The sequence below is a fragment of the Perca fluviatilis genome, chromosome 9 (assembly GCF_010015445.1).
Source record: "Perca fluviatilis chromosome 9, GENO_Pfluv_1.0, whole genome shotgun sequence".
Classification (NCBI taxonomy): domain Eukaryota; kingdom Metazoa; phylum Chordata; class Actinopteri; order Perciformes; family Percidae; genus Perca; species Perca fluviatilis.
In genome coordinates, this window is record NC_053120.1 from 15,496,430 (window position 1) to 15,523,395 (window position 26,966).

General features: G+C 38.7%; 3 protein-coding genes across 5 annotated transcripts; all 3 read left to right on the plus strand.

Moving 5' to 3' along the window:
- The first annotated feature begins 1,596 nt into the window (after positions 1-1,596).
- Positions 1,597-8,792, plus strand: mpv17l2 (MPV17 mitochondrial inner membrane protein like 2). Of its 3 annotated transcripts, none has more exons than XM_039812071.1 (6): positions 1,597-1,702; positions 3,297-3,638; positions 3,804-3,965; positions 5,017-5,093; positions 5,334-5,462; positions 6,956-8,792. In XM_039812071.1, the coding sequence occupies exons 2-6, from the start codon at positions 3,449-3,451 to the stop codon at positions 7,058-7,060; spliced, it is 663 nt and encodes a 220-aa protein (XP_039668005.1). In that variant the 5' UTR covers positions 1,597-1,702; positions 3,297-3,448; the 3' UTR covers positions 7,061-8,792. The 3 variants fall into 3 exon arrangements, with proteins under 3 accessions (XP_039668005.1, XP_039668008.1, XP_039668006.1); XM_039812074.1 differs by having other exon boundaries at positions 1,603-1,702; positions 3,303-3,638; XM_039812072.1 differs by having other exon boundaries at positions 1,609-1,835.
- Positions 8,793-10,427: 1,635 nt separating this feature from the next.
- Positions 10,428-15,846, plus strand: LOC120565844 (mpv17-like protein 2). Its single transcript, XM_039811900.1, has 5 exons — positions 10,428-10,617; positions 11,372-11,533; positions 12,791-12,867; positions 13,646-13,774; positions 14,880-15,846. The coding sequence occupies exons 1-5, from the start codon at positions 10,428-10,430 to the stop codon at positions 14,982-14,984; spliced, it is 663 nt and encodes a 220-aa protein (XP_039667834.1). The 3' UTR covers positions 14,985-15,846.
- Positions 15,847-16,721: 875 nt separating this feature from the next.
- On the plus strand, positions 16,722-25,976 carry LOC120564879 (integumentary mucin A.1-like). Its single transcript, XM_039810132.1, has 4 exons — positions 16,722-16,862; positions 20,105-20,470; positions 21,347-21,510; positions 24,742-25,976. Exons 1-4 carry the CDS (start codon positions 16,802-16,804, stop codon positions 24,784-24,786), a joined length of 636 nt encoding a protein of 211 aa, XP_039666066.1. The 5' UTR covers positions 16,722-16,801; the 3' UTR covers positions 24,787-25,976.
- The last annotated feature ends 990 nt before the right edge of the window (positions 25,977-26,966 follow it).

Below are 26,966 nucleotides of genomic sequence, written 5' to 3' on the forward strand. Positions count from 1 at the left end.
CAATTCTAAAGGTGAAAAGAAAAGGTGATTTAAAGAAAAAATAAAATCCCAATGCACGTTTTCAAAAGCATTATTTCAATTGGCAGTGTTGCTTTGTGGTATGCTGCAAGTCAAATTCCTGGTCAACTTACTTGACCGATAATGATGATAATAACTGATTCTGTAAAAAAACAAAACAAAACAAAAACAGATTGCTTTGATTCCATTCACTAAAATCAAAACATGCAAAAGATAATTGCATTTTAATTTTGTCAATTTAAAAAAAAAATTATGTGAAAAAAATTACAAAAAATCAAACAACTTAACAATCAGAATAGCCTATTTCATTATTTATACACGTGATAGATAGGGATTGGGATCTCCACTTTTGAACAAGAATTTTTAACACTTCATTTTCTGCATTCTGGTGAATTTTCTCTGCAACACTTTCTGCCTTTTCTGCTTCAATTTATGGTGCAAATGTCTTTATATATGTAAAGGAAATTATAATAGTTTTTTTTTGGGTGGGGGGGGGGGTGCACTGGCCAGTTTTGATTATTGGAGATGTTGTAACACTCCCGTCCCCCTTGTAAATTACGCCTATGGCTATGGGAGGGAATGGTGTGTTGTTCTAGTAGCGGCTAATGTAGTTTTGAGCCGCTATACAGATGAGTAGTAGGCTACAGAAGTCTGGTAAACTCACTTCTTTACGCACACCACCAGTTATTACCATTTTCAAATTCGTAGTCTGCAGGCCCAACCCATAGCTACATCCATGGGACCAACCGACACTGACTCAAGTGACATCACTTGTAGGCTAGTGTAATAAGCTTGTAGCCTACTCTCTAATTGAAGTCTTATATCTTATAGGCACATCCATGACCTAAACGCAAGCGATTTTACTTTGAAAGAAAAATAAATGTCTGGTCTTTCTGTAAATCCGCCATCTTTATGCAGCCAGAAACGTTGACGTTAAATCAAATGAATGAAGCCACGATGTAACAACTGTCCTGAAACATTCGGCTTCAAATACGCAACCTTTACTCAACCTGTCATTTGTTATTGATAAGCTCTGCCGGAGAGACTAAATTATTCATCAGGAGGTCAAACCTGCTGCTGTTTCCACCCATTATCAGACAGTGGTCTTATATAAAAATATTAGCCTACTGCAACATATTAATATATTAGGAATAGCCTATAATAGTAGGCCTAATTACAATACATGGTTAAAAATAAATCAAATGTACCAAATCGGCAAAACCTGACACACAAATGGTTCTGTGAGGTTGTATTTACTCGGTTAAGGTTAGGGCACACAGGGTTAAAAAGTACATTGAAAAAGGCAGAATCAGAAAGTGTGGAGTATTTGAAAGTGAACATTAGAAATAGGAGAAGATCACAACTTAGATGAAAAGGTCATTATTTAATTTTTTTTTACATGAAACAAGATTAATAAATAGAATATGAGTAGTTTTTTTAAATTTAATTATTATTTTTCTCTCTACATGAGAATGGGAACTTAACATGGCAATGTTGTTGCATACTCCGATACAGTAGGCGGCGGCATACACCTAAAAGTTGGTTTGTAGCCCGCCATTAAATAAAGAAGAAGAAAAAGCGTTTAGTATGGTATGTCCCATACTGTCTATGGTATTTCCACCACAGGATCTGGATCTTTGGTGTTCCGTAATGTTTCTATTCTGTTGTTGGGGCAGCGGTTCAGGTAAGGTAGTGTGTGAGGTGAAGTACATAGCTAGCTAGGTGGTTGGGTTCATGTAAGGTCAGGTAAGGGAAAATGCATTGTACGGGGAAACGAAATGTACGACACAACACCGGTTCAAAGTCGACTCTGATCGGTAGGCTATACTTGCATGTGGCGTTCAAGGGTAGATCAGTCATTGTAAAATGAAATGTATCATTTTGTACACGATTTGGGTCACTGTCAGTACTGGTGTTGTAACGTTACCAGATACAAAGTGGTACAGTGAATTAACGGTTGTTTCCGGCTAGTAACGTTATAGTCAGGGCAGTCTAGTGGTTAGCCTCACAGCTAGCTGACCTTTGAACCTTAATACTGTTTCAACTAGAGATGCACCGATTGACCGGCCACTGACCGGAATTGGCCGATTTTCACGTGCTCGGCCATGACCGGCGACCGGCAGGTCAGTCTGACATAGGCTATGCTGATTTTATGCCGGTCAAATGCACTCGGGCGCTGCATGATTAACATCGCGCAAGATCAGCGCACCGCCGCTCAATCAGCTGTTTATGAAATGTTATAAAGTCGTAATTACACACGGCTCTGCAGAGCCGTCTGCTCTACTGATCTCAGCCGCTCTCTCTCTCTCCTACAGTTTATTGGAAAATAGCGTTGGGCACACTGACTTTGATGAATACTGTTGATCAGACTCCAGATGAGACAAGAAGCTAACGTTAGCGAACGCTGCGGTGACGGTCCCTCTGCCTCTGACGTCCGGCTGCAAGAGACGCTGTATTAAAAAAAAAAAAGAGACGCTGTATTCCTCCGACAAGCTGTATTAACGTTACTGTTTAAAACGCTTTCCAGGTTAGTGGGGATGCATACCGCTCAAAATTATAACATTAAAAATGTAGTTATCTTCCCCCAGCGTTTAGTTTGTTGCTAAACTGTGTGTAAAATGAGTGGTGACGTTTATGTTTTCAGGTAACGTTACTGTTGACGTTCAAACAGGCCTGTGTGTGTTTTGAGAAATATCTTTATACTGCAATAGGCTATATTTATTATATTAAGTTGGATATTGGATGTGAAAAGAAGGAAATAGTTCTAACATTGTACATTAGATGTGTGTGAATTTCCCACACCTGGAGTAATTTATATAGTTCTATTTTATAGCGATTGATTATCTATTCAAAAAATGTTCTATGTAAAATGTTCTATTAAAGAAAAAGATATTTGTGAGTGCTGTAAAGTGGTTAGAAAAAATGAAATCGGAATCGGGTAAAATCGATATCGGCTGGCCTAAGTCAAAGAAAATCGGATTCGGCCTAGAAAGTTGTAATCGGTGCATCTCTAGTTTCAACAGTTTCTGTCCGTGTCATCTGCAGATTTACCAGAAACACAAAATGGCTTTATCCATCCAGTTCCAGGCAAGATTAGATGATTTATCTGTAAAACAAAGACAGTAATTTACACGATAAGCTTTGTATAAAATAATATAAATACATGATTTAAATAACCCAGGTTGCAACTTGTATTATTTTTGTGATGATATTTTATGACCGTGAAAAGTTTGTTTAATTTTGTTGTGTACTTTTGTTTCGAACCCTCTGTGTTGAAGGTGCAGCATCATTTGGTAGATGTACCTGATGAAGGCCCTGAGCTAAAACTTGGTGTCAACATAAATCAGGTTCTTCCAGTTGGTTACCCTTTACACAGAGAGAAACTGGGAGCATTTCTTCTCCCACTGATGACAGCACTCTCTCTGCGATCATGCTTCCCCGGGTGGGTAAAGAGTTTATGCTCCGAATAAGTTTCAATTGGCGGCCGCTTTTCCAGGGACGGGCCCTGCTGCTCACAAACACCCTGAGTGGAGGAGTATTATTGGCGGTGGGAGATATCTTGCAGCAGACCCGGGAGAACTTGAGGAAACCAGACAGAGTTCGGGACTGGAGGAGGACAGGTGAGAAAGAGAGAGAAAAGCAGAGCCCTCTCAGCCAGTATACCCAAATCTCCATCTCTTAGTGAGAATATAACATGGTTTTTAGGAAAATATTTTTGCATTGTGTCAATGACTCATTGCCATTAATCCATTCTTTTTCCTCTTGAATCTCTCTCCCCCCTAAAGGGCAAATGTTTACGGTGGGCTGCTCCATGGCTCCAATGCTGCAATACTGGTACATCTGGCTGGACAAAGTGTTCGTTGGCAAAGCTCTGAAAACAGTTGGCAAGAAGGTTCTGGTGGACCAGCTGGTCGCCTCACCGTTTTTGGGGATGTGGTATTTTTTAGGTGAAAAGGATTTCTGAGTTTATTGGTACTAAGCAGTAGAGCCCGACCGATATATCGGCGGGCCGATATTAGGCATTTTCCAAATTATCGGTATCGGCATTTATAATGGCCGATAAATGAATATTTAAAAAATAAAAACGGACTAAACACCCTTTAACCACGTTATGAGTGTTGGTGTTGCATAGTTTGTCCACCAGAGGGCGCTCTACAACGTCCCTGTTTGCACCACTTGTGTGTGTTTAACCCTTTAAGTTTCATATCTTACATACCTGCAAACTAGTCGCTTTCGGTGAAAATTGCCGTTTTGAATGGGAAAATGTCATCCACGTGAATCGAGTAGATCCGAAGATTTTTTATTTTGAGGGGGTCCGAGAGGCACCGGTGCCTTAACAACTATTATCTACCGGACCAAATAGCAATGTGGATTTCAGTGCCTTATTTGGGTGCCACTAAAATGCCTGCGCTTCTCTCTGGTGCTCCGAAAACGGACGTTAGAGGCAACTGAAACATCGCCACACGGGATGCTAGTTACGGTAACACTACACTCGACAGCAGGTAACGATAGCCTACCGTTAGCTAGCAGCTGTAGTAAACATGGTTAAAATGCTGACAGCTAAACGGTGTAAAAGTGTGTCTGTATTTCACTGTAGAGGATTCCAACAACAGTCTATAGCTGCCGTTGTCTGAAAAACACTAATCTAACCAGCATGCATTGGGCAGTGACCGCCGGTGATCGATTCTGCACGACTTGACTCATCTCAAACAAGCCCAATATAACCAGAGGTAAAAAGTCATGGCTTAGAGACGCATTACCGCCACCATGTGGTCTGTAGTCACTACATTCATTATGGGCTTTTTCATCGGTCTCACTCGGGAGTGACTGGGACAAGTGCGGTAAAATTCGGCATACCCGTTGGGTCCGGTACTTGGCTTGATATCAAACCGCTTTGAAAATATTTACACCAGCCCAACCTAGCGTCTGACCTTAGCTGAAGTTGGTTTATGAAGCGTGGCGCTGACGCACATCTGACAAAACAACTGTTTATTGCAGGTATGGGTCTCATGGAGGGACACACTTTATCCGAAGGATGGAAGGAGTTCAAAGACAAGTTCTTGGAGTTTTATAAGGTAAGTACACATATCAGGGTCTCACCTGTAGATCTGGAGCTGCAGATTGGTGCTAATGTACTCACGTTGTTATTCAATCATTCGTCACATCACAAGTTTGTCTTTGTTCTTAACCAGAGATGAGAAGTTAATAAGGCAGCTTGTTTTGCATCTGCAACTTTACCTTTACAGACATGGCTGTCTTGTCTGTGCTTCCTTGTCAGTCTAGTTTTGTTTATGTGCATCTGTGTTGTTCTGCAGGCAGACTGCTGTGTTTGGCCTCCCGCTCAGATGATCAACTTCTACTTCATCTCGCCCAAATTCCGCGTTTTGTACATCAACTTTGTCACCGTAGGATGGGACACCTACCTGTCCTACCTAAAACACAGAGTAAGTCAGCCACACACTAGATTCAACAGACATTCTACTTCCTGGATAATTTCCACTTTGTTCTATCGGCAGCTGACTCTGCTTTGTTTACAGTTTTGAGAATATTGTCCGCATTAATGATGTTTTTCTGTCACATACCCGCAACCATCTAACCCTTATAACATATAATATGTACAGTAAATTCGTAGGCCTAACAAGTTATGCTTATCTTGCATAAATTTAACAATTAGTTTCATAAAATTCTTACTAATTGGGATTCATTTGGATAAATATGAGGGGACAGGAGAGTGAGCATGCATGAGCAACCAATAATGATAAGTATTTAAAATCATCATTTGCATAACACCTTTCATACCAGAAACAGCCTACAGCTCAGTGCTTTACAATAATGAAATTTCATGCACCGACTGCTTCACATGAAAAGACATAATTAATGCAGAATAAGATGGAAAATAAAATGGTGATGAAGTAATATTTTCCACCAGGTTGTCACAGTTTCTAGAGCTTGCGTGAAACAACGCGGTTAGAATGCACAGGGCAAGGTATCCAGATGCGCTTTCTGTAGTCCACCTACGGAACAGTGTAGTTTCACCTGCAGACCCACACCAATAACATCTGTCACATAATTACGTAGCCAAGTGTAAGGGCAGTCGTATTCTCCTGGCACCGCGCTTGACATTTCCTAATTCCTTTTGAATTCTCCTCCACATCTTACATTGACCTCATGAGGTTTGCCATCTGAGTTAAGGAAAAGTGGTTAGAAAAGGGCATAGGAGGTCATTTGTTTTTACTATTCACCTGTGGTCCGGTCTCTGGAAACTATCACCCTCCATTTCTTCATGTGGTGGCACACCATGGTGCGTAGTGTGCACAATATTATTATAATAATAATTATTATTTAGCACTCTTTTTCAGGTATGTAAATAAAAAAAGCTTGCCACTGGCCTTTCAATATATCGATAGTGCTCTCCACCACTGAGCGAGGGCACGTCAGTGCGTGCAGGCATATTGGTCTAATGTTCTTGTAATTTAGGCTTCTACCTAATCATGTTGTGTACACTTTTTACACGATTGAATGAATAAATAATTGTTTTTTTCCTGTGTTTTCATAAAGCAAATTGCTTTTTCATCATTATTATTTCACAGCACAAAACGCAAGTTGGCTTTTGTGCATATTGGCTTACGTGTGGTCTAGGGCACTCTTAAATGTTGATCTTAACTAAGAACAAGAGTATAATGTTTGTACGCACAAGTTAAGATCAAATCTTTAAGTACGGATGTTTAATGTATGAGGCCCAATGTAGTTTTTTTTTTTTTTTGCTTTGCCACATTTGTTTTTATAGTTTTGCCCTAATGAAGGCTAAAGTGTGTGTGTGTGTGTGTGTGTGTGTGTGTGTGTGTGTGTGTGTGTGTGTGTGTGTGTGTGTGTGTGTGTGTGTGTGTGTGTGTGTGTGTGTGTGTGTGTGTGTGTGTGTGTGTGTGTGTGTTGACAGGATGACAGCCACCCCACTGAGCAGGAATCAGACAGCAGTGCTGTGGATGTAGTCCTACAGCAGGAAGCGCTCCCACCGTCCAAACCTCTGGAGGCCAAAGCTTAGAGATGGGAGTTCATGCTCAACTGTGAAGTCGTTCATCGGAGGCTAAATTAACTTTTTGCCATTTTTTTATCTGTTCAAATGTTCTACCTTGTTGCGAGACTGTTATAACAGAGTGCTCTTTCCTCCGACAAACCGTTCCTCTCTGAGTTTAGAATGACCACACGTTTCTGTCTGAACTTGGAGGACTTGAAGTGGAGTTTAAGTGGAAGTGCTGGAACGTTTCCCTTCATGTTTGTAGTTTTAATGTGTCGCTGTACAGTTTGTTTATTTATCTAAATGATGTGCACTCCTGTAGGAACATTCAGGGATAAAAAGCTGTTTCACTGCCTGTCAGGCTAATTCCTCTGATGGTTTTGTTTTTTATCACATCCTAGGCAAGTGTTCAACTGCTGCCATTAACACACCCTGTAGCAAGGCACCTACTGTACATGCAACTTCCAGTTGTTGGGAAGGTTTGAAGTGTGAAACTTACATTGACCACATTTACATGCACATAATATTGCAGTTTTCTGAAATATTTCCGAAAAAGACGATATTCCAACCAAGCTGTTTACATGACTAATGAAAGTGAAGATTCACGTTTACATGTAGCCGTGCAAAATACAATTAAAAAAAAAACAACAACAAAGTTTTCCTGCTAGTGGCGGACTTGTTGGCCCATGCCAATGAAGCCTCCCTCTTTTATTAATTCAACAGCTTCTCTTTTTTTTAAGTACCTTACATTTTAGATTAGGTGTTGGTCATTCTCAACACCTTTCTATCCCCTGCTTTCTATCAGCCTACCTGAATATGCTGTTTACATGACCTGTATCAAATTCAGAATGATAGTGGAATATTGGTGCATCTAAATGTACTCGTTGTTGCGGCACTCAAAGATTTAAACTGTACACCAGCCAACAGAAGGACATTCCTTTTTATTTCTGTGTTTTTTTTATGTTTCTGGTACAGTATGACAAGAAATCAATTAAATAATGACAAGAATCATTATTGATGTGAAATGGTTGCCATGTTTTTGGCTCTATTATGTTGACCTGTTTAAACTTTGCCTTAGTATGTAGACCAGTGCTACGCTCTGTTTTCATGCCAAATAACTTAGTCTTCCGTTGATGCCTTTTTAAAGGAATCAATGACCAAATAATTGCATGATTGTGATTATCTGCTGAAAGAAAATCTATAACGGAATTATTATTATTAAATATAAGATCTTTTATATTTATCATATCAAACTGAATCCTAAACTGTATGTGTAAACCTGATTCAGGATAAACCAGTGACTGTTAATGTGACTTAATATACTGTACTGTATATCTCCAGCTGCTATGAAAAAAGTAATTTAAATTTTTGCAGGTCAGGTGATCAGTTTGTTATAAGAAGAAAAATCTGCATAAATGGAGTAAATGTGTAAGGGAAAATCTGTAAATCAACATATACTGACTATATATATATTTCAATTGTTGTAGAATGTCATCTACTGTGTTTATATAACAGATTTACTATCAATTTGATCTGACAATTATCTCCACATAAATGTATAATTAGCATACTAGTTTGTGTTAAGAACTTTAAAAACAAGCATACATCATTTAGGCCTGTAAAGAATTCTGAATGCTGCTAAATCACATCAGTTTTATTTTTTTTATGACATTACGTACCTTGTATCCTAATCATACACTTTACTGGATAAAAACAGTAATTTTCAATTTTACCCAGAATAATAAAGTTTGGTCAAGCAGATAATACATAATTGTGTACTTCTATTATGTACATTTAAACGGGCTGATAGAAACTATGAAGCAAGAAAGAATTTATGTTTTAAAGATTATTTTCTTGGGCATTTTTTAGGCCTTTAATGACAGGACAGCTGAAGAAATGAAAGGGGAGAGAGATGGGGAATGACATGCAGCAAAGAGCTGCAGGTTAGAGTGGAACCCGGGCCCGCTGCGCCGAGGAGTAAACCCTCTACACATGGGCGCCCGCTCTACCAACCGAGCCATCCAGGCACCCAAGGAAGAAAGAATTTATCAGGAAAGACAGAAACCTTCCAGGGAGTGTTTTTTTTTTCTTTAACTTATACTTTTTTTGTAAAATGCCGATTGTTTTTTCTCCTATTCACACATCGAGGAGGTTCATTTCTTTGCACTTCATTTCACATTAAACAGGAAAAAGACCAAGGACAGGTATTTAGAAGTACAAAGTAAAAGTTTTCATGACCTGGGATAATTTAGATCATTTGATGTGACCGATTACAATGCCACCCCCTCTTGTCAAGTGCTGATAGGTCGATTTGACTACTTTGGATTCTACGTCACTGAGGGTCTGACTTGGGCACTGCATACCGACTCAGTGGAGAGAAAGGCAAGGCAGAGACTGTTTCACCTCAGATCCCTGAGGAAAATCTGAGTATTCCCTCAAGTAGTGACACATTTCTACTCCTGCATCATCAAGGAACATCACTGCCTGGTTAGAAAACATCACTGAACAAGACCGCAAGGTTCTGCAAACATGATCCGGCTGAACATACAATAGGCGGTGCTCTACCCCACTCGGCCTTTCCCTATCTGTCATACTTTTCACGAATTTACAGTTTAAGTTTCATGCCATTTTCAAACCACCTCAGATGTTTTCGTTATGTGCCTGGGACAGAATGTTCAGAGCGTGTGACATCACACTCTAGATTGGAGAGCAGCTGTAAACTTCTCATAACAGCTTTTACTCTGCATACTGAATTTTACATCAAATCAGGAAAATGTGTGCTATTTCACACAATCTACCCATGGAAACAAACAGAGTGAAAATTCAATGTCAACTGAAAACAGAATTCTTAGGAGGTCAGCAAAAACAGGGACTTTTCAAACATGCTCATTATTTTGTTTGTCACTTTAAATACAGCGAAAAATACAGAACGTTATTAACATTGACTGACCAGCCTGAAGGATTTGATATGCACCAACCCAGAATTTTAGAGCACACCTCCTCAGGCACAAAGCACATACTGCTCTCAAGAATATAGATGAGTTTGAATGTCACCTTTTCCTCTCTCAACCTGCCTGCAGGGATGCACCCCACTATACCATGTCCCTGTTTGCAGTGACTCATTTAAAAGTTGTTTTTTCAATTATTTGATAATGAGTTTGTAGTTTTTTTTTGTTTTGTTTTGTTTTTACTATATTAGCAGTTTAAGATACTCACCCAGGTTTTATATTCTATTCTGTTTTTTGTGATGATATTTTATGACTGTGAGATGCATGAAGGTGTGGCATCTTCTGAAGGCGGGCCATCTATGTCTCTAGCTCTCATTGGATAACTGAAAACTGATAGACAGAGAGCACCTTTTTCATCCACAGATGACAACACTCTCTCTGCAGTCATGCTTCCCAGGATGGGTAAACAGTTTCTGGTCCGGATACGTTTCAACTGGCGACTGCTTTTCCAAGGCCGGGCCCTCCTGTTCACAAACACCCTCAGCGGAGGAGTATTAATGTCGCTGGGAGATATCTTGGAGCAGAGCCGGCAGAACTTCAGAAAGTCACACAGAGTCCAAGACTGGAGGAGGACAGGTGAGAAAGAGAGAAAAGCAGAGCCAGGGGGATTATTGCAATGTGGGAATAGCACCGTCAACCCTGGAGGTGCCGGTGCCTTGCTCTTACTGTGATTGAATGACTGGCCTCCCGCTCATCGGATGACATGTACAGTAGAAAGTCATCATTGTAAGTTGTTTTGGATAAAAGTGCAATAGCTGAACCAGGATCTGGGTGGGTTACCACCTCTGCAAGATCATTTTCTCTGGGAAATTTCTCAGCACAATTTGAAGCAGTTGATCTGCTTTGTGTCAGTGTCCTATCAGGGTTTATTTTGTGATAATGAGGCGTTTTACCATGTTTTATTCCCCAAATATTTGAGGGTGTCTTTTTTTCCTCCATCTTTGTTTATTGGGTTGACAACATAACCAGCATGTACAAAATAACTTTTGGTAGGAGTATAGAACAACAGATTAAACAGAGTAATCAAAAAGATGGAGAAAAACAAACAAAAGACAAAAACAAATGTGAGACAGAAATAAATAAGTCTGTATGCAATAAAAGGAACAATATATGTGTATATATATATATATATATATATATATATATATAGATATATATATATATCCATATATACAGTATATCAATTAATACAGAAGTCAACTAGATCAGACAATACAATATTTTTTATTTATTTTCTTCCAAAATATAAATATTTGTGCAATGTGTTACATTTCAAATGACTAAATCATTTCCATTAATTCTTTCTTTGTCCCTTGACTCTCTCCTTAAGGCAACATGTTTATGGTGGGCTGCTCCCTGGGTCCACCGATCTACTGCTGGTACACCTGGCTGGACAAAGTGTTAGTGGGCAAAGCTCTGAAAACAGTTGGCAAGAAGGTTCTGGCAGACCAGCTGGTTGGCACACCGTTTTTGGGGATGTGGTATTTTTCAGGTGAGAATAAATTCAGAGTTTATATTACTGTATATTATAATAATAATAATAATAATAACAACTTTATTTGTATAGCACATTTCATACAAGATATGCAGCACAATGTGCTTTACAGTAATGAAACTACATGACCTATCAGCATAAAACAGGCATAGCATGCCATAATTAATGAAAAATAAAACACATCAGGGACGTGCACGGACATTTGGAGATCTAATCTGGAAAAAAGGCAATTTATTCAAAGCTCAAGTGGATTTTTTGGTTACTATTCACAGGGCATTTGTCATAATCTCCATAACTTTAAAAACTCACGTGAAGGCAGAAGGGCTTGGCTTTCCCTTTTTCATATGCGGTGCTCCGTGTGTGAGAAAACAAAGACATGTGACTGGGGGCAGAGGGCATCACTGAGGGCAAGATTGGATGATAAGGCAATTTAATTTGATTTAAATTTGGTAATGATGGCTGTATTATCGTATTGATGCAGCCACTACAGCAAAAGAAAGAAAGAAAAGTGTATTTAGGCTCTTTCACCAGAGGGGCAGCTAAGCCAATCAGGGCAAACGAGCAGTTGCCCGGGCAACAATAGTCCGTACCTGTGCACGTCCCTGCACTTGATAATAGTAAAAAATAAGATTAAATAAACTGAAAATAGAAGACATAGAATGCATTAAAATAAGATGGAATGCAAAACCCACTAAATAAATAATAAAAAATAAAGTTAGGAATATTAAAATCATCAGTGGTGGAGATTGAAAACTCAGAAAGTATTTCACTTTGAGTGCACTCTATATCATCTGGCACTCTACTGCTGTTGCACTAAGCAGCCTGTATTCTTCGTCCCTTAGTGCACACATACACACCTCAGCATTTGTCATGGTGTTGGCACATAAGCAGTTTCTCTATGACACGCACGCCCGCACACATACATACACACACACACACACACACACACACACAACACACACACACACACACACACACACACACATACATACACATAACACAGAGTCACAGTACTGAGTCAAAGGTTGCACTTAAAGACGTGAATGAAGGAAGTCATAAGACGATGAGTGTCAATATCAGAGGTGGATAGAGTTCAAAGGTTGTCCGTGATAAACAGTTTGGATTTGACTGAGGTTTTGTTTGTGAATATCAGTCATGTTTTATAAGAGTTCCTTCAGCGTCTGACCTTACCTGAAGTTGGTTTTGATGAAGCGTGGCGCTGACGCATATCTGACAGACAACTTTTTATTGCAGGTATGGCTGTCATGGAGGAAGACACTATAACCGAAGGATTGAAGGAGTTTAAAGACAAATTCTGGGAAATGTACAGGGCAAGTACACTTGTTAGGCTCCTATCTTTAGGTCTGGAGCAGGTCTTGATCAAAATCTCTCCTTTTAAGAACATATGAACAATGTGACAGACTGCATATTTCCTCTTAAATAATAATAACAACATTTTCCAAGATTTGTCCCATCCTTTCCATGGCTGATGAAGAAACACTTGTTCATGCATATTGTCTCATCTGATTTTGACTACTGTAACACCTTTCTCTGGCTAAGCTAAATCAGTTATTAGCCAACTATTAACTACTGAAGTACTGCTATTATATTATTAACCAAAACTACAACATTTTATCATATTACCCTATTCTTATTTCTTTACATTGGCTCCCTGTACATGCTAGATATGACTTCAAGATTGTACTTTTAACTTGTAAAACATTACACAGGCTTGGAGTTTATGCCACTATCCATTTTTGTGTATTTTGCTAATGTTGCCATACACGGTCCAGCCATATTCTAGGTTTCAACCTAGTCTAGTTCTTTTTGTTACTGCTGACCCTTTGAAATGTGATCAATCATTTGTGATCACCCAACCCAACACATCACCACATGCTAAATGAATTTATGAAATAATTCTGAATGTTTTTTTTTTAATAATGTCAAAGAAATTATTCTTTGAAAAAGCTCACTGGCGGTTTCCTCTAAAATGATTTGTAAAGAGAAATATCTTAGTTGCCCGGCCAACTGAAAGTGACAGTTTGAACAATGTTTGTGCCGTGTAGTCGGTCCACTTTTGTTTTTGCTCATCTTTGTTCTTACCTGCAGGCCGACTGGTGTTTTTGGCCTCCAGCTCAGATGATCAACTTCTACTTCATCTCGCCCAAATTCCGCATCATTTTCATGAACTTTGCCGACTTAGTATGGTCCACCTATATCTCCAACCTCAAACACAGAGTAAGTTAGCCCGATTCACCGGACATTCTGCTGCTTCTGCTGGAGAGTTTTCATTTTTCTTTTACAAAAGGGATCTGTTTTTCTTTACTTATATGACAATTGACCAGCGTTTAGCTTTTATGTGCTTTAAAGTTTTTAACCAATGGGTCTTATATGTGTTATGGATGCTTCATACAAAAAATATTAATCCAAGAGAAAGTTAAGAGTAGATTTTAAAATTGAACTGTACTAATTGTGCTTCTGTAAATCAAGGGGTTTTACGATAAGATTACTTGGTTTCATATGATGTCTTTTAAATTGAGTGTACATTTTTGTATCAATCCCATAACCTATTTGTTGTCTCAGTGTCTCCATCTCAAGAAATGTGTTTTTGTTTTGTAAGAATTAGGAGAGAACGATATACTGTATATGTAATATATAAACAGTCTCACGGCAGTTCGTGAAATGGTCACGTTATTTTTAATGTATTGATTTGTGTTCACGGGGGCGTTTAGCTAGTTTTTTTTCGTGTTGGCCAGCACGAAATGGTCTATACGGAGATTAACGGGGAAAGCAAACACCACACCCGGGGAGGACGCCTTACACGCCGAGAGACGGCCGTGGGGGACAGGCGACAATAACGGGATGGCGGAGGTTGGTTGGAAAAAAACAACGGGGAAAGGGCGCCTCACACGCCGGGAGACGCCCGCAGGGAACGCGCAACAATAACGGGACGGTTAACGGGGAAACAAAACGCCACACGCGGGACGCGATCCCCGACCTCTGGGGTGAAAGTCCAGAATTGTTTGACCCATCCAGCACCCTCCTTACGCGGATTTTTACCATTTCATACTACTCGCTATCGTAGTCGTGCTGTGACCACGACATATGCTTTCCATTTAAATACATTAGTTTACATTTTCGTGCTGGCCACCACGAAAAAAACGACAAAAACGTCCCCATGAACACAAATCAATAGATTAAATAATGTGACCATTTCACAAACTGCCATATATACACTAGATATATTCACAGTGTATGCAGTATATTTTAAAACTTGTTCAGTAATTAAATAAAGTCATTTTGATTGTATTAATATGTGTATTGATTTCTGCTGTGTTGACAGGATGACAGCCACCCCACTGAGCAGGAATCAGACAGCAGTGCTGTGGATGTAGTCCTACAGCAGGAAGCGCTCCCACCGTCCAAACCTCTGGAGGCCAAAGCTTAGAGACGGAGTTCATGCTCAACTGTGAAGTCGCTCATTTCTATCTGTTCAAACTTTCTCACTTGTTTTGGGAGACTGTTATAACAGAGTGCTCTTTCCTCTGACAAACCGTTCCTCTCTAAGTTTAGAATGACCACATATTTCTGTCTGAACTCAGAGGACTTGAGTTAGTTAGTTAGTTAGTTCAGTTAGTTTAATTTTATTGCTGTGTCATGCCAAACATTTTGGCCCATCCCACATGGGATTACAAGACACCACAAACTTATTTAGCAAACGTCTTCCAGCCACATATACAAATCATTTGGAGAAATACATGAATACAAATATATACATACACACATATATACATACACATTTATAAATATACACACATACCCACACACACACAGTATATACAGCGACTTGAAGTGTTTGAGTGGAAGTGCTGGAACACTTTTCCGTTCATGTTTGTAGTTTTAATGTCTCTCTGTCCAATTTGTCTGTTTATTTATATTTAAATGATGTGCACTCCTGTAGGAACATTCAACGATGAAAAGCTGTTTCACTGCCTGTCACGCTAATACTTCTGATTATCGTAGTGTTTTTTTTTTTTTTTTTTATCACATCCTAGGCAAGAATACAACTGCTGCTATTAACACAACATGCAACTTCCAGTTGTTGGGAGGGTTTGTAGTGTGAAATTCAAATCGTTGTTGTTGCAATCAAAGATTTAAACTGTACACCATCCAACAGAGGGGCATTCCTTTTATTTCTCTGCTGTTTTATGTTTCTGGTATAGTGTGACAAAAATAATCATTATTGATGTGGAACAGTTTTCATGTTTTTGACACTTATAATGACCTATATAAACTTTGCCTTGAGACAGGCTGAAGCTGTGAAATTCATTCATTTTCAAACTGTGCAGTAGTTTTATACTGGTTAGCGTAAATGGGACTTGATACTGTACTAGACTACACTTTTAGTGGTGTGCAATTTTCAGACCTTTTCAGATTTTTACATTAGTGTCTGTGGAACTGAATGTTCGGAGCCAGAGTGTGTGATATCACACTAGAGTGGAGAGCAGCTGTACACTGCTCTTAACACTGACACGTTTCATTTGTTTGAGAATTTGAATTGAACGGCATGTTAAAATCATATAAAGATGCAAAGTCATTAATTAATAATTGCATTTCAATTGTATGTAAGTTTAAAGAAAACAAATATAAAACTTTTCCCAGTGTTCACAATTTAAACAATCAAAATATATCTAGTTTTTCATATAATTAGGCCCATATATTTTAACTATTGTGATTTTTTTAATATTTTACCACATGGTTATGTTTGTAATGTCTTTTTAGTGGCTTGTCAGTCACTTGTACAGCAAAAAGAAGGGTAAATCACCTGTTATATGTACCTGAAGGGGCCTTCTATGTCCTGGGTGTGACACAGATAAAGTTGAAGTTAAAGTTGAAGACATTTTCACACCTTAACATGTTGAACGTCTTTCATACATTATTGCTATTATTCAACCTTTAAAGCCAGCAATCCAATTTTGCCATCAATCCAAAAAGCCAGCCGCTTTTTAACATCCACCGTTCACACAACAATTTATTCAAAATATTAGAGCCCTCAGCAGTAGAAAGCAAGAACATATATATCACTTTCAATACAGAGCAAATACGGAGCATTGTTCAAACATTGACTATCCAGCCTGAAGGATTTGATATGCACCAGCCCAGCGTTTAGAGCACACCTCCTCAGGCACTCACACATCCTGCTGTCAAGGATGTAGATGTATTTGAATGTTGTCGATATGACCGCTAGCCTTTTCCTCTTTCAATATGCCTGCAGCGATGCACCTCACTGTGCTTGTGTCCCTGTTTGCGGTGACTCTCTGTGAAAGTAAGTCAACATTTCACATAGTTACGTGTTTAGTTGATGTATTTAATCTGTGTGAGAATTTGAATTGAACGTAATATGGAAATCAAAAGATGCAAAGTAACGCAAACGGGGAACTTCCTGCAGCGAGAGGCAGGTTTGTTGGAGGTAGTGTTTTTTTTCTCAACACACAGGAACACAATGTATTTGGTGCAATTTGTATGCATTTAACAGCAATAGGCCTATCTGAGGTCAGGATTGCATCAAAAGTTGGACAACAATCAGCCTATAGCCTAACACAGAAATAGTTGGCGGTATGTTAGTTTGCCTTTCTGCATTTTGTATGATACAAATAATTAAAGTGAAGTAGCCTATGAACTGCTATTAGTAAATCATAAGAGGAAGTTAAAGTAAATAGCAAGGTACGCATGGGTGGAAACTGAAGTGAATCAGTGAAAGGCATCGTGTCTGCTACTTCTGCAAACACTTGTACGCACACAGACACGTGTACACAATGCCAGCTGATCGCCAGCTGTTTGTCTGCATCATCAGTAAGCACACATCATGACAGATATTTAGTTCTGCGTTATTAAACACGGCAGCAGCCTAATCTGGATCTCAAACTGAACGGTGCCTAAAATACACGAAAAACAGCTTCATTAGTTGGCGAAACAATCTCACCTCAAGGTCCATTTAGAAGCTATTATGGGGCATTTGATCGTGTCACACAATCTTCATCAGTAGATATGGAGAAGTTACTGGATGACGTTTTCAGATCCTTTACTTACAGTTAGTAAAATTACCAATGCCACACAGTAAAATAAATCATTACAAGTAAAAGTTATGCATTGGAAATATTACTCAAGTAAAATTAAAAAGGTATAATTAGGAAAATGTATTTAAAGCATCAAAAGTACTCAATGCAGAAAAAAATGTCCCCTGTGCGTGTATACAATGTTCTATCATATAGCATTGGATTATTATTAGCCTACACATGCATTAATGTTTAAGCAGCATTTAGTGAGAAATGCCGTCACAATTATTGAAACCTTCAAATGTCTTATTTGACCAACAGTCCAAACCTCAAAATGGATTACAATTAAACATTTATTGTCATTTGAGACCAAAAAAAAAGCAACTTTTCGTATTTGCGATACGTAAACCATGAAATGTTTGGCATTTTTACATGAATGAATGATCATGAATTGGAAATACTCAAGTAAAGTACAGATATTTCAAATTTGTCACCTGGGCTACTGAATGGACTTAATACGTTTTTTTTTCAACTGCTTTTTTCCAAGTCAAGACTGAACTTTAAATATCAAACTACTGTTAGCAACATGGCCACTGAAGTATCTGAACTGACAGGTCGGTCCTCCGAGCTGGTTTATACTTTGATTTAATACTGCTCTAATTTTACAACATGATTTGGATCAAATCTACAAAAGCTTTAAAACACCTGAATCAAAAAGTACAGCACAAAACTAGTTATATACATTTTCCCGCCTCGGGGGTGTGGATTTGTGGTTTTCTTTAAACTCATATTTTGTGAATGTGTATGAAACAAGTATTTTCATACGAAATAATTGCTTGTGTTTTACAACTAAGTTAAGCAAGGACATATATAATTTCCAGCTACCTCGATTAGGAAATACAATAACTTTAGAAACAGGTTAAAACCCCTTTTTATTGTGAAGTAGACAAATGTTTTTTTCCTGCAGATGGTTAGAAGAGTCTTTGAAGATTCTGTAAATACCTTCATAGCAGCGTTAAGTGGTGTTAAATAACTCCCTGGCCAGAGATTATTTACCTTCATGGGGCTACAGACACTGAGGGCCTTTTGCTGACACACTAATAATGTTGCTGTTTGGTTTGGTGCAATAAACTTGGACTCCAGCTATACTGTGTGGTTATTTTATTTACTCTAGTGAATCAGATAAGCATACACACGTCATTTAATGGCTCATCATCTTTTCTCACCAAGCAAATAAAACAAACGTGTGTGTATTTAAATGTAAACATTTAATTTCAACATAAATGCTGAATTCATTCCTATTTTTCAATAACAAAATAAAATGTCTTGGTTGTCATATTCTGCTTAATGCTTAAAGATCTACTGCTTCTGTAATAGTTACTGCAATGCAAATATGCAATAGTGCATATGAAATGTGGCAATAGTCTACAGTTTATTACTCCATACCAGCTTGCTATTGACCACTTTTTTGTTGTTGCGTCGTCCAAGTCTGCTGGACTGAACCAGTGGAGCTGGGAATGGCTAACATTGTGGTAATAGATTAGTGTGTCCTACGAGGCTGCCGTTGCTATGGCTAGGTGTTAACAGGAAAAAGTTGAATAAAGTCAGTGCAGCAAGTACAGTGTGTTCAATGTGTCCCCTCACACATTGTGATAACACAAATATTGGACCTGATACTCTACTTCTTAAAAGAGTGGAATAGAGTGGCTAAACGTATCTGATTCTCCAACAAGCCTCCCTTGTGTGAAGTCTTGATTGGCTACGCACCCAATTACTCATGAATCATTGTTTTACTGCTTTAACACCCACTTACTTGCATTAGATGAGATGGGATAAGGAGGACGCTTGTGTTAAATTAGTGTGTATTGCATGGCTGGGCGCCCATTAGGGAAGACAATACAAAATAGACTAATTTGCACGGTTCATTTTTATACAGTATTTATTTATTTGAAGTAATATTGAATTGCTTACATTAAAATGTAAGAACAAATTAATTTGATCATGATAGCTTTGTGACTCGAATGTGATACAGAGGGAAAAACTTGGGCGAGTCCAAGTGCAGTACTGTGTTTGTGCATGCTGTGTCATAAAATGAAGCTAATCTAAAGTGGAGGTGGGCCCTTAAGCTTAGTCACCTCCTGTGCATAGGACACATTATTCAGCTACGCCTCTGCTTTTGGTTAAAAATATCAGTTTTGTGCGTGCCCAGATAGCTCAGTTGGTAGAGCGGGAGCCCATATGTAGAGGTTTACTCCTCAACGCAGCATCCCGGGTTCGACTCCAACCTGTGGCCCTTTTCTGCATGTCAATCCCTCCTCTCTCTTCCCCTTTCATGTCTTCAGCTGTCCTGTCAAATAAAGGCCTAAAATGCCCCAAAAAATTATCTTCAAAAAAATTTAAATTAAATATCAGTTTTGTTATCAACTTTGAAACACTCCATTAGCCTTATCTTGATCAGGTGCAAATGCTGTTCATCCTCCCAACGTTTTTTATGCTGTTTGTTTCTTTGCAGACAACACCACTTCCTCCACAACCAAATTTGCAAAGGAGATAACCACAAGTGCTGCACACCACACCAGTTTGGCTGCAAAGAAAACTACTTTATTCAATGTGACAACCAACAACACACAACAGCCTCCAACAACACACCAGATTACCACTGCCGTCACTTCAGAAAACGTGTCATCATCACCACCGCCCTTGACTTCCCCACAAACACCCAACAGGACAGAGGAAATACATCCCAGTGTCACTCCTCCTCAGACTACAACGACCAACCAGACGTCCAACGAGACCGTTTTCCACAGATCAACACTCCCTCCGGCACCAGAATCACCAAACATCACTGCAACCATCACTGTAAACATAACCAGCCCAGGTCAGACTACTGTCAGAGCTGAGGGTTTAAAGTTTATTCTTTATTCTGAATCAGAGAACGGTGAATCTACACCTCAAAATATTTGAAAAATGTGACAAAATATGGTCCCTTCGTATTTGTTTTTGCGGTGAAAGAGATCAGTCCAAGAGCTGAGTGGAGCATTAAAATAACTGCAAGGCTGCAACTAACTTTTATTCACTCTAAAGCTGCATTGTTACATGTTTGGCCAATGGGGGATCTTAGAAGAAGACTCCAAACCTGCTGTCTTTTTTTATATACAATCTTACGTAAGAGTCCTTCTGTCCTCTAACACACTTCCAGTAAAAATTTAAGACCGCAGTTGACCTTTTGAGGTTTTTACTAGAGGCAATTGTGAAACTGCAAAAAAAAACATTACTGTACAATACATAAAATGATAGGGATTACAAATCCGTAAAATGAAATGCCACAAACAGTAGTAATGTAAAAAAGAGTTAGTACAGAAATAGCTGTAATAAAAGAGTACATACAGATAATTAAATCCCCAACAAGGGTATTAGGGAAGCATATAAAAGTTGCTTGTCGATATTTTTTATCCACAGATCTGACAAAAGGCTAAATGTAGCAATAGCCTTTTTCACACTGCACATAGCCCCAGGATAACAGAGCTGTTAGCCTTGGGCTAAGAAAGCGTTCACACTGACACGTTCCAAGTGGGCTAACCTCGCCTTTAGCATAGGGTTTGCTGGCCCTGCTCTGGACCAGCTTTTTGCTGGCAAATTTTAGAATTGCAATTATTTCTTTTTTAACAACCTTTCTTTTTGGACTGAAGCAGAAATGTAGTGTATCTTTGTTGAGTAGTTAAGAAGGTGACTTCTTGGTTTGTCTCACCTTCAGGTCTTTCACATGGGTGGGGAAAAGGTGACATAGTAGCAAATCCCGGCCTTGTGGCTATCCTTTGCATCTTCTGTATCATCTTCGTCCTTGTGCTGGTGGTTATCAGCGTGAAATGCATCCAATCGCCTAGGTCCAACTTCGAGAGGCTTGAAGACGTGCCGATGGTGAGTTAAAAACAGGAATCTGATGTTCAGATTTTCAATTTTTTTGTAAAACTCCATTTTAACTACTTAGTTTTTTCCAACTGCTTACACACATTTTCAAAACTACTGTATGTCTCCTTTTTTCAAAACTCTACACACAATTCCCAAAACTGCACACACACAATGCAAAATGCCTCACATCTCCTTCAAAATGAAACACTGCATTCAAAATACCATAAACGCATCTCAAAATGAAGCATTTGCATCAAATGGCAAACACTTTTTCCTAAATCTAAAGCTCTTTTGTCTTTCATAGGCTTATATCTACATTTACAATGTTCTAGAGAGAAAGTAATCTGCTGAAAGTGGTTGAAAAGTGCACTGTAAAAAACAATGTAATGTTACAGTAAAACAGAAAATATTGATTGGGCAAAACACAGTAGCACAGTTGAAACAAGAAAACAAAAGTACAAAACCTATGTAAACCAAAGGTATCATTTTTTGTGTGTGTGTGTGTGTGTGTGTGTGTGTGTGTGTGTGTGTGTGTGTGTGTGTGTGTGTGTGTGTGTGTGTGTGTGTGTGTGTGTGTGTGTGTGTGTGTGTGTGTGTGTGTGTGTGTGTGTGTGTGTGTGTGTGTGTGTGTGGGGGGATTGTAGGCACTTTGTGCAAAACAAAGTCTGATTGATTTGTAATGCTGAAATAGTCATTCGATAGTTGCATGCAGTATGTAAAGCTACTCAAAATGGGCTTCTCTCATGGTCAATCCGTGGTTGAGCACATGATGAATAAATGTGGCCCTGATCTCATCAGAGATGTCTCTCCTCCTTCCTCTTCTTCCCTCCTCCTCCTCATTGTTATCCCTTGTCTCTCCCTCCTCCTCCTCCTCCTCCTCCTCCCCTTGCTCTCTGTCTATTGTTGGCATCCATTGTTCAAAACAGGTAATGTGACCTTTGACCTATGTATAGGCCTATACTAAAGCAGTGATGTGATGATGTGTTTGCAAATGTGAGGAGTGTGTGTGTGCCCTGGTAAATAAGTGTAACATTTTGATTAGTTTTGTTTAGAAAAGGAAAGCAAGTCACTTCCTGTTGATTTTTGTGTCTTAGGTAGAGAATTGTGTGTAATGTTTTGAAAAAAGTGTTGTATGCAATTGAAAACTGAGTGAAAGGCTGAGAAATAGCTTATGGTTTTGAAGACTTGCTGTGTAGTTTTGCACTTTGAGTGAGCGGTTTCAAAAATTGTGTGACATGAAAAGATTTTGTGTGTAAGCAGTTGGAAAAAACTGTAAACATAATCCAATCTTTACGTAATTGGGTAGGCTACATTACACATTTGGATGAGTGTGAAAAAGTTATTATTCATAGTTCTAAGCAATGTTAGTAGTGTACCGGTGAAACCAGCTGGTCATCTTTCATGAAATTTTGTACCAACATTCATTGTTTATCTAGTAATAATACCTGCAAAAGTAATGACGCTAAGTACACTTTGTATTTAGTGCTAATTAGTGTTAAAGCTTTAGTGCGTAACTTTTTGATATTAATGAACATCCATTCTAGCCATTCCCAAATGAGTTGCTATGAAGCTAATTAAGACTATTAGCTCCACACAACTCTCTCTGCATGGCTATGTTCAGAAGATTGTGTCGTCCGGCGAATTTGCCGTGCAGAAGCTTGAGTGAAGATAATTACCTCCTCTGAAGAGTCCCATCATGATTTTTTAATCCTCCGTGTCCTCCTTGCATACTAGCAACTGCGTGGAGGAGGCGTGGGGGCGTGTGGGCGATTACGGAAGGCTGTATCATGTGGACACGCCGACAGTGTTGTTGTCATGACTTAGAATTCATCATGGGGGCGACAGAAACTATGCACTATAGCTTTAATGTTAGCAAGCTAACAAACTACTATAGAAAGGGAACATGGTAAACATTATACTTGCTAAACATCAGCATGTTAGCATTGTAATTGTGAATGTTAGCTTGCTGACGTTAGTATTTAGGTCATAGTACCGCTGTGTCTAAGAACAGCTTCACAGACCGGCTAGCATGGCTGCAGACTCTAGGTCGTATTTTATATTTTTATGCCATTTTCCTAAAATTGATTGCCAAATTCTTGAAGACATGACATTTTGACATTACATAAGCATCATAACATAAGCTTCTGTAACACTTGAAAATGTTGTGCAATTGTTACCACACTTAAATGAGACAATTTAACTCCAAGCAAAGATGGAAGATGACAAATACATTGTATGAGACAAAGAACAAAGAAGAATACACAGTAAACAATGATAAGACATGAATATAGTGGGATTCTGCCTTGTGTGTGCAAGTTGCCTGGTATTTCCACCAGCAGGGGGCAACATTCGTTAGGTAGAATATGATTAAAAAGTGAACAAGGTGTGACTGGCAGCAGTAAGCTACAGTCTAAAGTCATGCTCTACAGGAAATTGAACCGTCAACCCTGGCCGTGTAAGAGCTGGCATTTAAAATGGATTAACTGGCATGTGTCATCTTCTTCCTTTCCCCACTCTGTAGTCACAGTTTGCTGCTTACTCTTTTACACAAACAGGAAGCCTGACTCCATTTGTCAGAAACAGGACAGTGTGTGTGGTGAGCATGTAATGACAAAGCACTTTCTTCAGAAATTCAAGTTTATCATCAGCACTGTATCAGTGCGTCAGCATGTATTCAGACACTTTAAACCTGCAGGCTTAGATGTCACTTCAGATGAAAGTGTGACCAAGCATCAGATCTCCACTGTGTGAAAAACAGAGACGAAAGCAAAACACTCATATCTCTAAATCTTTATTGCCACACAAGTGCAGCCGCTGTAACTAGCTTTCAGGACGTTGTGTCGGATTAGAACAAAGTGTACTGCGTACATGGCAGTGCGTACAGTACATGGCCAACAACATATGAGTCCACACACAAAAACAGCTGATTTTCCAAACTAAGCAGGTGATGATGAGCAGATAACTTGCAGGTTTAATAAGTGACAGGACTTTATTCTGTATATTAAAAGGCAGTTTTACATATTTTACATCTACATATTTAGTGAAAATCTTATCTTATTTTTTCCTGCATCCTTCTGAACAGAATCAAACACATCTTCACACTGCACTCCATTTAATGTTCACTAAATTAACATTGGAATGCTGCTTTGCAACTCCTTTTTAACACCACACTGGTTGCAGGTTATTATAAATATGTTGTGTTCCTTTTAACCCTTTTGCTGTTTCCTTTCATTTCTCCAGAGAAAAGTCACCGAGGAGTCTCCATTCGCCCAGTACTCAAAATGACAAAGGGGGCTTCAGACACTGAAATCCAGGAGGAGTCCAGTCTGCTGTACAATTCTTATTTCTTTACAAAACACTTTTGTCTCCTTTTAATTCTGCTGATTGAAGCTGAATCAACTCTTTCTCTGTAGTTTCTTTTGAAAAAAAGAATCAGCCTAAAAAGCATATTCATAATTACACTCTTAAATGTAACATTATAGGAATACAGTACATTTAAAGTTTCCATGATGATTTAGGGGATTTGTATTATCAACAGTGCATGGGAAGATGTATTTCCAGTATTGAAAGTTTACGTGAAAATAATGTTCTCTGCATGTATAAATGTCTTTTTGGGCAATTATTGTATACATAGAAACGTAATTGGAATGTACAAGTGTATGTGAAGTATACAGTTTGTATTATGTTATTTATTACCATATATTATGTATAAATAATGTCTACCCTGGCCTGAGACATCCAGTGTAGATTAGTTTTGATGTACAAATAAACGTATTGGTTGAGTTACATTTTAGCAGGAACAGTGAAGAAAACCCAATTTATTGGAATAATTATAGCCAAGAAATATTAAGACTGCCAACTAACCAAGGGAAGAGATGAGATAACAAAGGAAACCTATTTAGACTATCTACAAATAATGCCAACAAGTGCACTTTGGCTTGCTAAACCTGCAAATTCAAATACTGGTAGTTTATCTTTGTTGGATCTGCTGTTATCCTGGTCCATTAGATTATTTCTGCCTTCTAAAAACAATGAAACTAGTCTGCAGAAACATAACAGGCCTTTTTTTTGTACAGCTAAAGACAGATGTTATATCTCTCACATACAATGTTGACACATAAAGTCCTCTACATGTTCTGTGTGAGAGGACTACATGAAATGTGTCAACATTGTATGTGAATCTTATGTGCATGGCAAAGCTGCTCTTCTTGATTAATTTTAATTCGGTTAACATCCTACAGTGATGACTGAGACACACACACAGCCTTCTTCCAATAGAAAATGAAACATTCAGACTACTTTCAAACTATTTTGACCAAGTAATTTTGCTGCACGTTTACGCTCAGGGGGTTAAAAATCTGGATGATCTGATCATCATATAAACCTTTTCTGTGTGCATTACACAATTGCTGCCAGACAGATGTAAAGCACATTTGTGATATTTTCAATGAAATAAAAGGAATATTTCTAAAACAGTTAAAAGTACTTTATTGATTCTCCATATCACTGGTCAGGGGCGTTTCTAGGACTTGAGGAGGTTCAGGGCTTAGCCTGGACCCATCTAATTCAAAACTGAATGCAATGCAAAATGGGGATTGACTTGCCCAGCTTGTTAATAGCCAGTGCATGTTTATTTTAGCTGCCCAGTTTGTAGATGTAGGTTAAATAGCACCAACATTTGGCCTAATCATAACTGGCCTGGCAACCCAAAGGCCAAGGTTTTGCTTCCAGATCTGTGTGGACTTAATTTACTCTCTTTTGCATCTTTTAACTTAAATGTGCATATGACCGTTATTCACCTCAATGATACATTAATTCATTTTAATGCATTAATAAACCCCTGGACTGTAATATTTCAGATGTTTGAGCAAGATTTCTGCTAATGTTCAAAACTTTGTGCACATTCAAAATATAACTCATCCCATCTGTGTTCTCGGAGATTTGGAGGAGTCGTGATGTTTTGATAAAAAACAAAGTTATAGACTATTACAATAATAAAGTCACTATATTTCAGATAATAACGTAGCTGCCCATTCTATTCACCTCAGAAAAAATATAGGCTACTGGACAAAGTTACAGTTATACCATGAGTTCTACAAAACAAATTTAAGAACTGCGAGTGCCTTGGAAAATATGTTTTCTTTATTTGCATGTGCCATTTTGGGGCTTTTTTATTCTATTATACTAATAAAAAATAAAAAGAGAGAGAGAGAGAGAGATATCCAGGGCTATTGAGAATGAGGAGATGTTGTCACAACACAGTGCCCCGCCCCCAGAGATCCTCCCCCCATAAAACATTTGGGGCTGTAGCAGGGGACGCCCAGGCTTAACGACGCCTCTGTCGTTGTTGTGATCCCTGACTCAGATTGATGTTATGCTCAGAAGAACCATCCAGCACCTGTCTGTTGTCTTTTGACCAACACTTAAACATGTCAAGTTTGTCCAAATAGATGACTTAGATTCAA

Coding starts and splice junctions, on each gene's coding strand:
- mpv17l2 (XM_039812071.1), top strand. CDS start 3,449: ATGCTTCCCCGGGTGGGTAAAGAGTTTATGCTCCGAATAAGTTTCAAT. Junction 3,966..5,016: donor GGGGATGTGGTATTTTTTAG/GTGAAAAGGATT, acceptor TGTTTATTGCAG/GTATGGGTCTCATGGAGGGA. Junction 5,094..5,333: donor AGTTCTTGGAGTTTTATAAG/GTAAGTACACAT, acceptor GTTGTTCTGCAG/GCAGACTGCTGTGTTTGGCC.
- LOC120565844 (XM_039811900.1), top strand. CDS start 10,428: ATGCTTCCCAGGATGGGTAAACAGTTTCTGGTCCGGATACGTTTCAAC. Junction 11,534..12,790: donor GGGGATGTGGTATTTTTCAG/GTGAGAATAAAT, acceptor TTTTTATTGCAG/GTATGGCTGTCATGGAGGAA. Junction 13,775..14,879: donor TCTCCAACCTCAAACACAGA/GTAAGTTAGCCC, acceptor CTGTGTTGACAG/GATGACAGCCACCCCACTGA.
- LOC120564879 (XM_039810132.1), top strand. CDS start 16,802: ATGCCTGCAGCGATGCACCTCACTGTGCTTGTGTCCCTGTTTGCGGTG. Junction 16,863..20,104: donor TGCGGTGACTCTCTGTGAAA/GTAAGTCAACAT, acceptor GTTTCTTTGCAG/ACAACACCACTTCCTCCACA. Junction 21,511..24,741: donor GGCTTGAAGACGTGCCGATG/GTGAGTTAAAAA, acceptor TCATTTCTCCAG/AGAAAAGTCACCGAGGAGTC.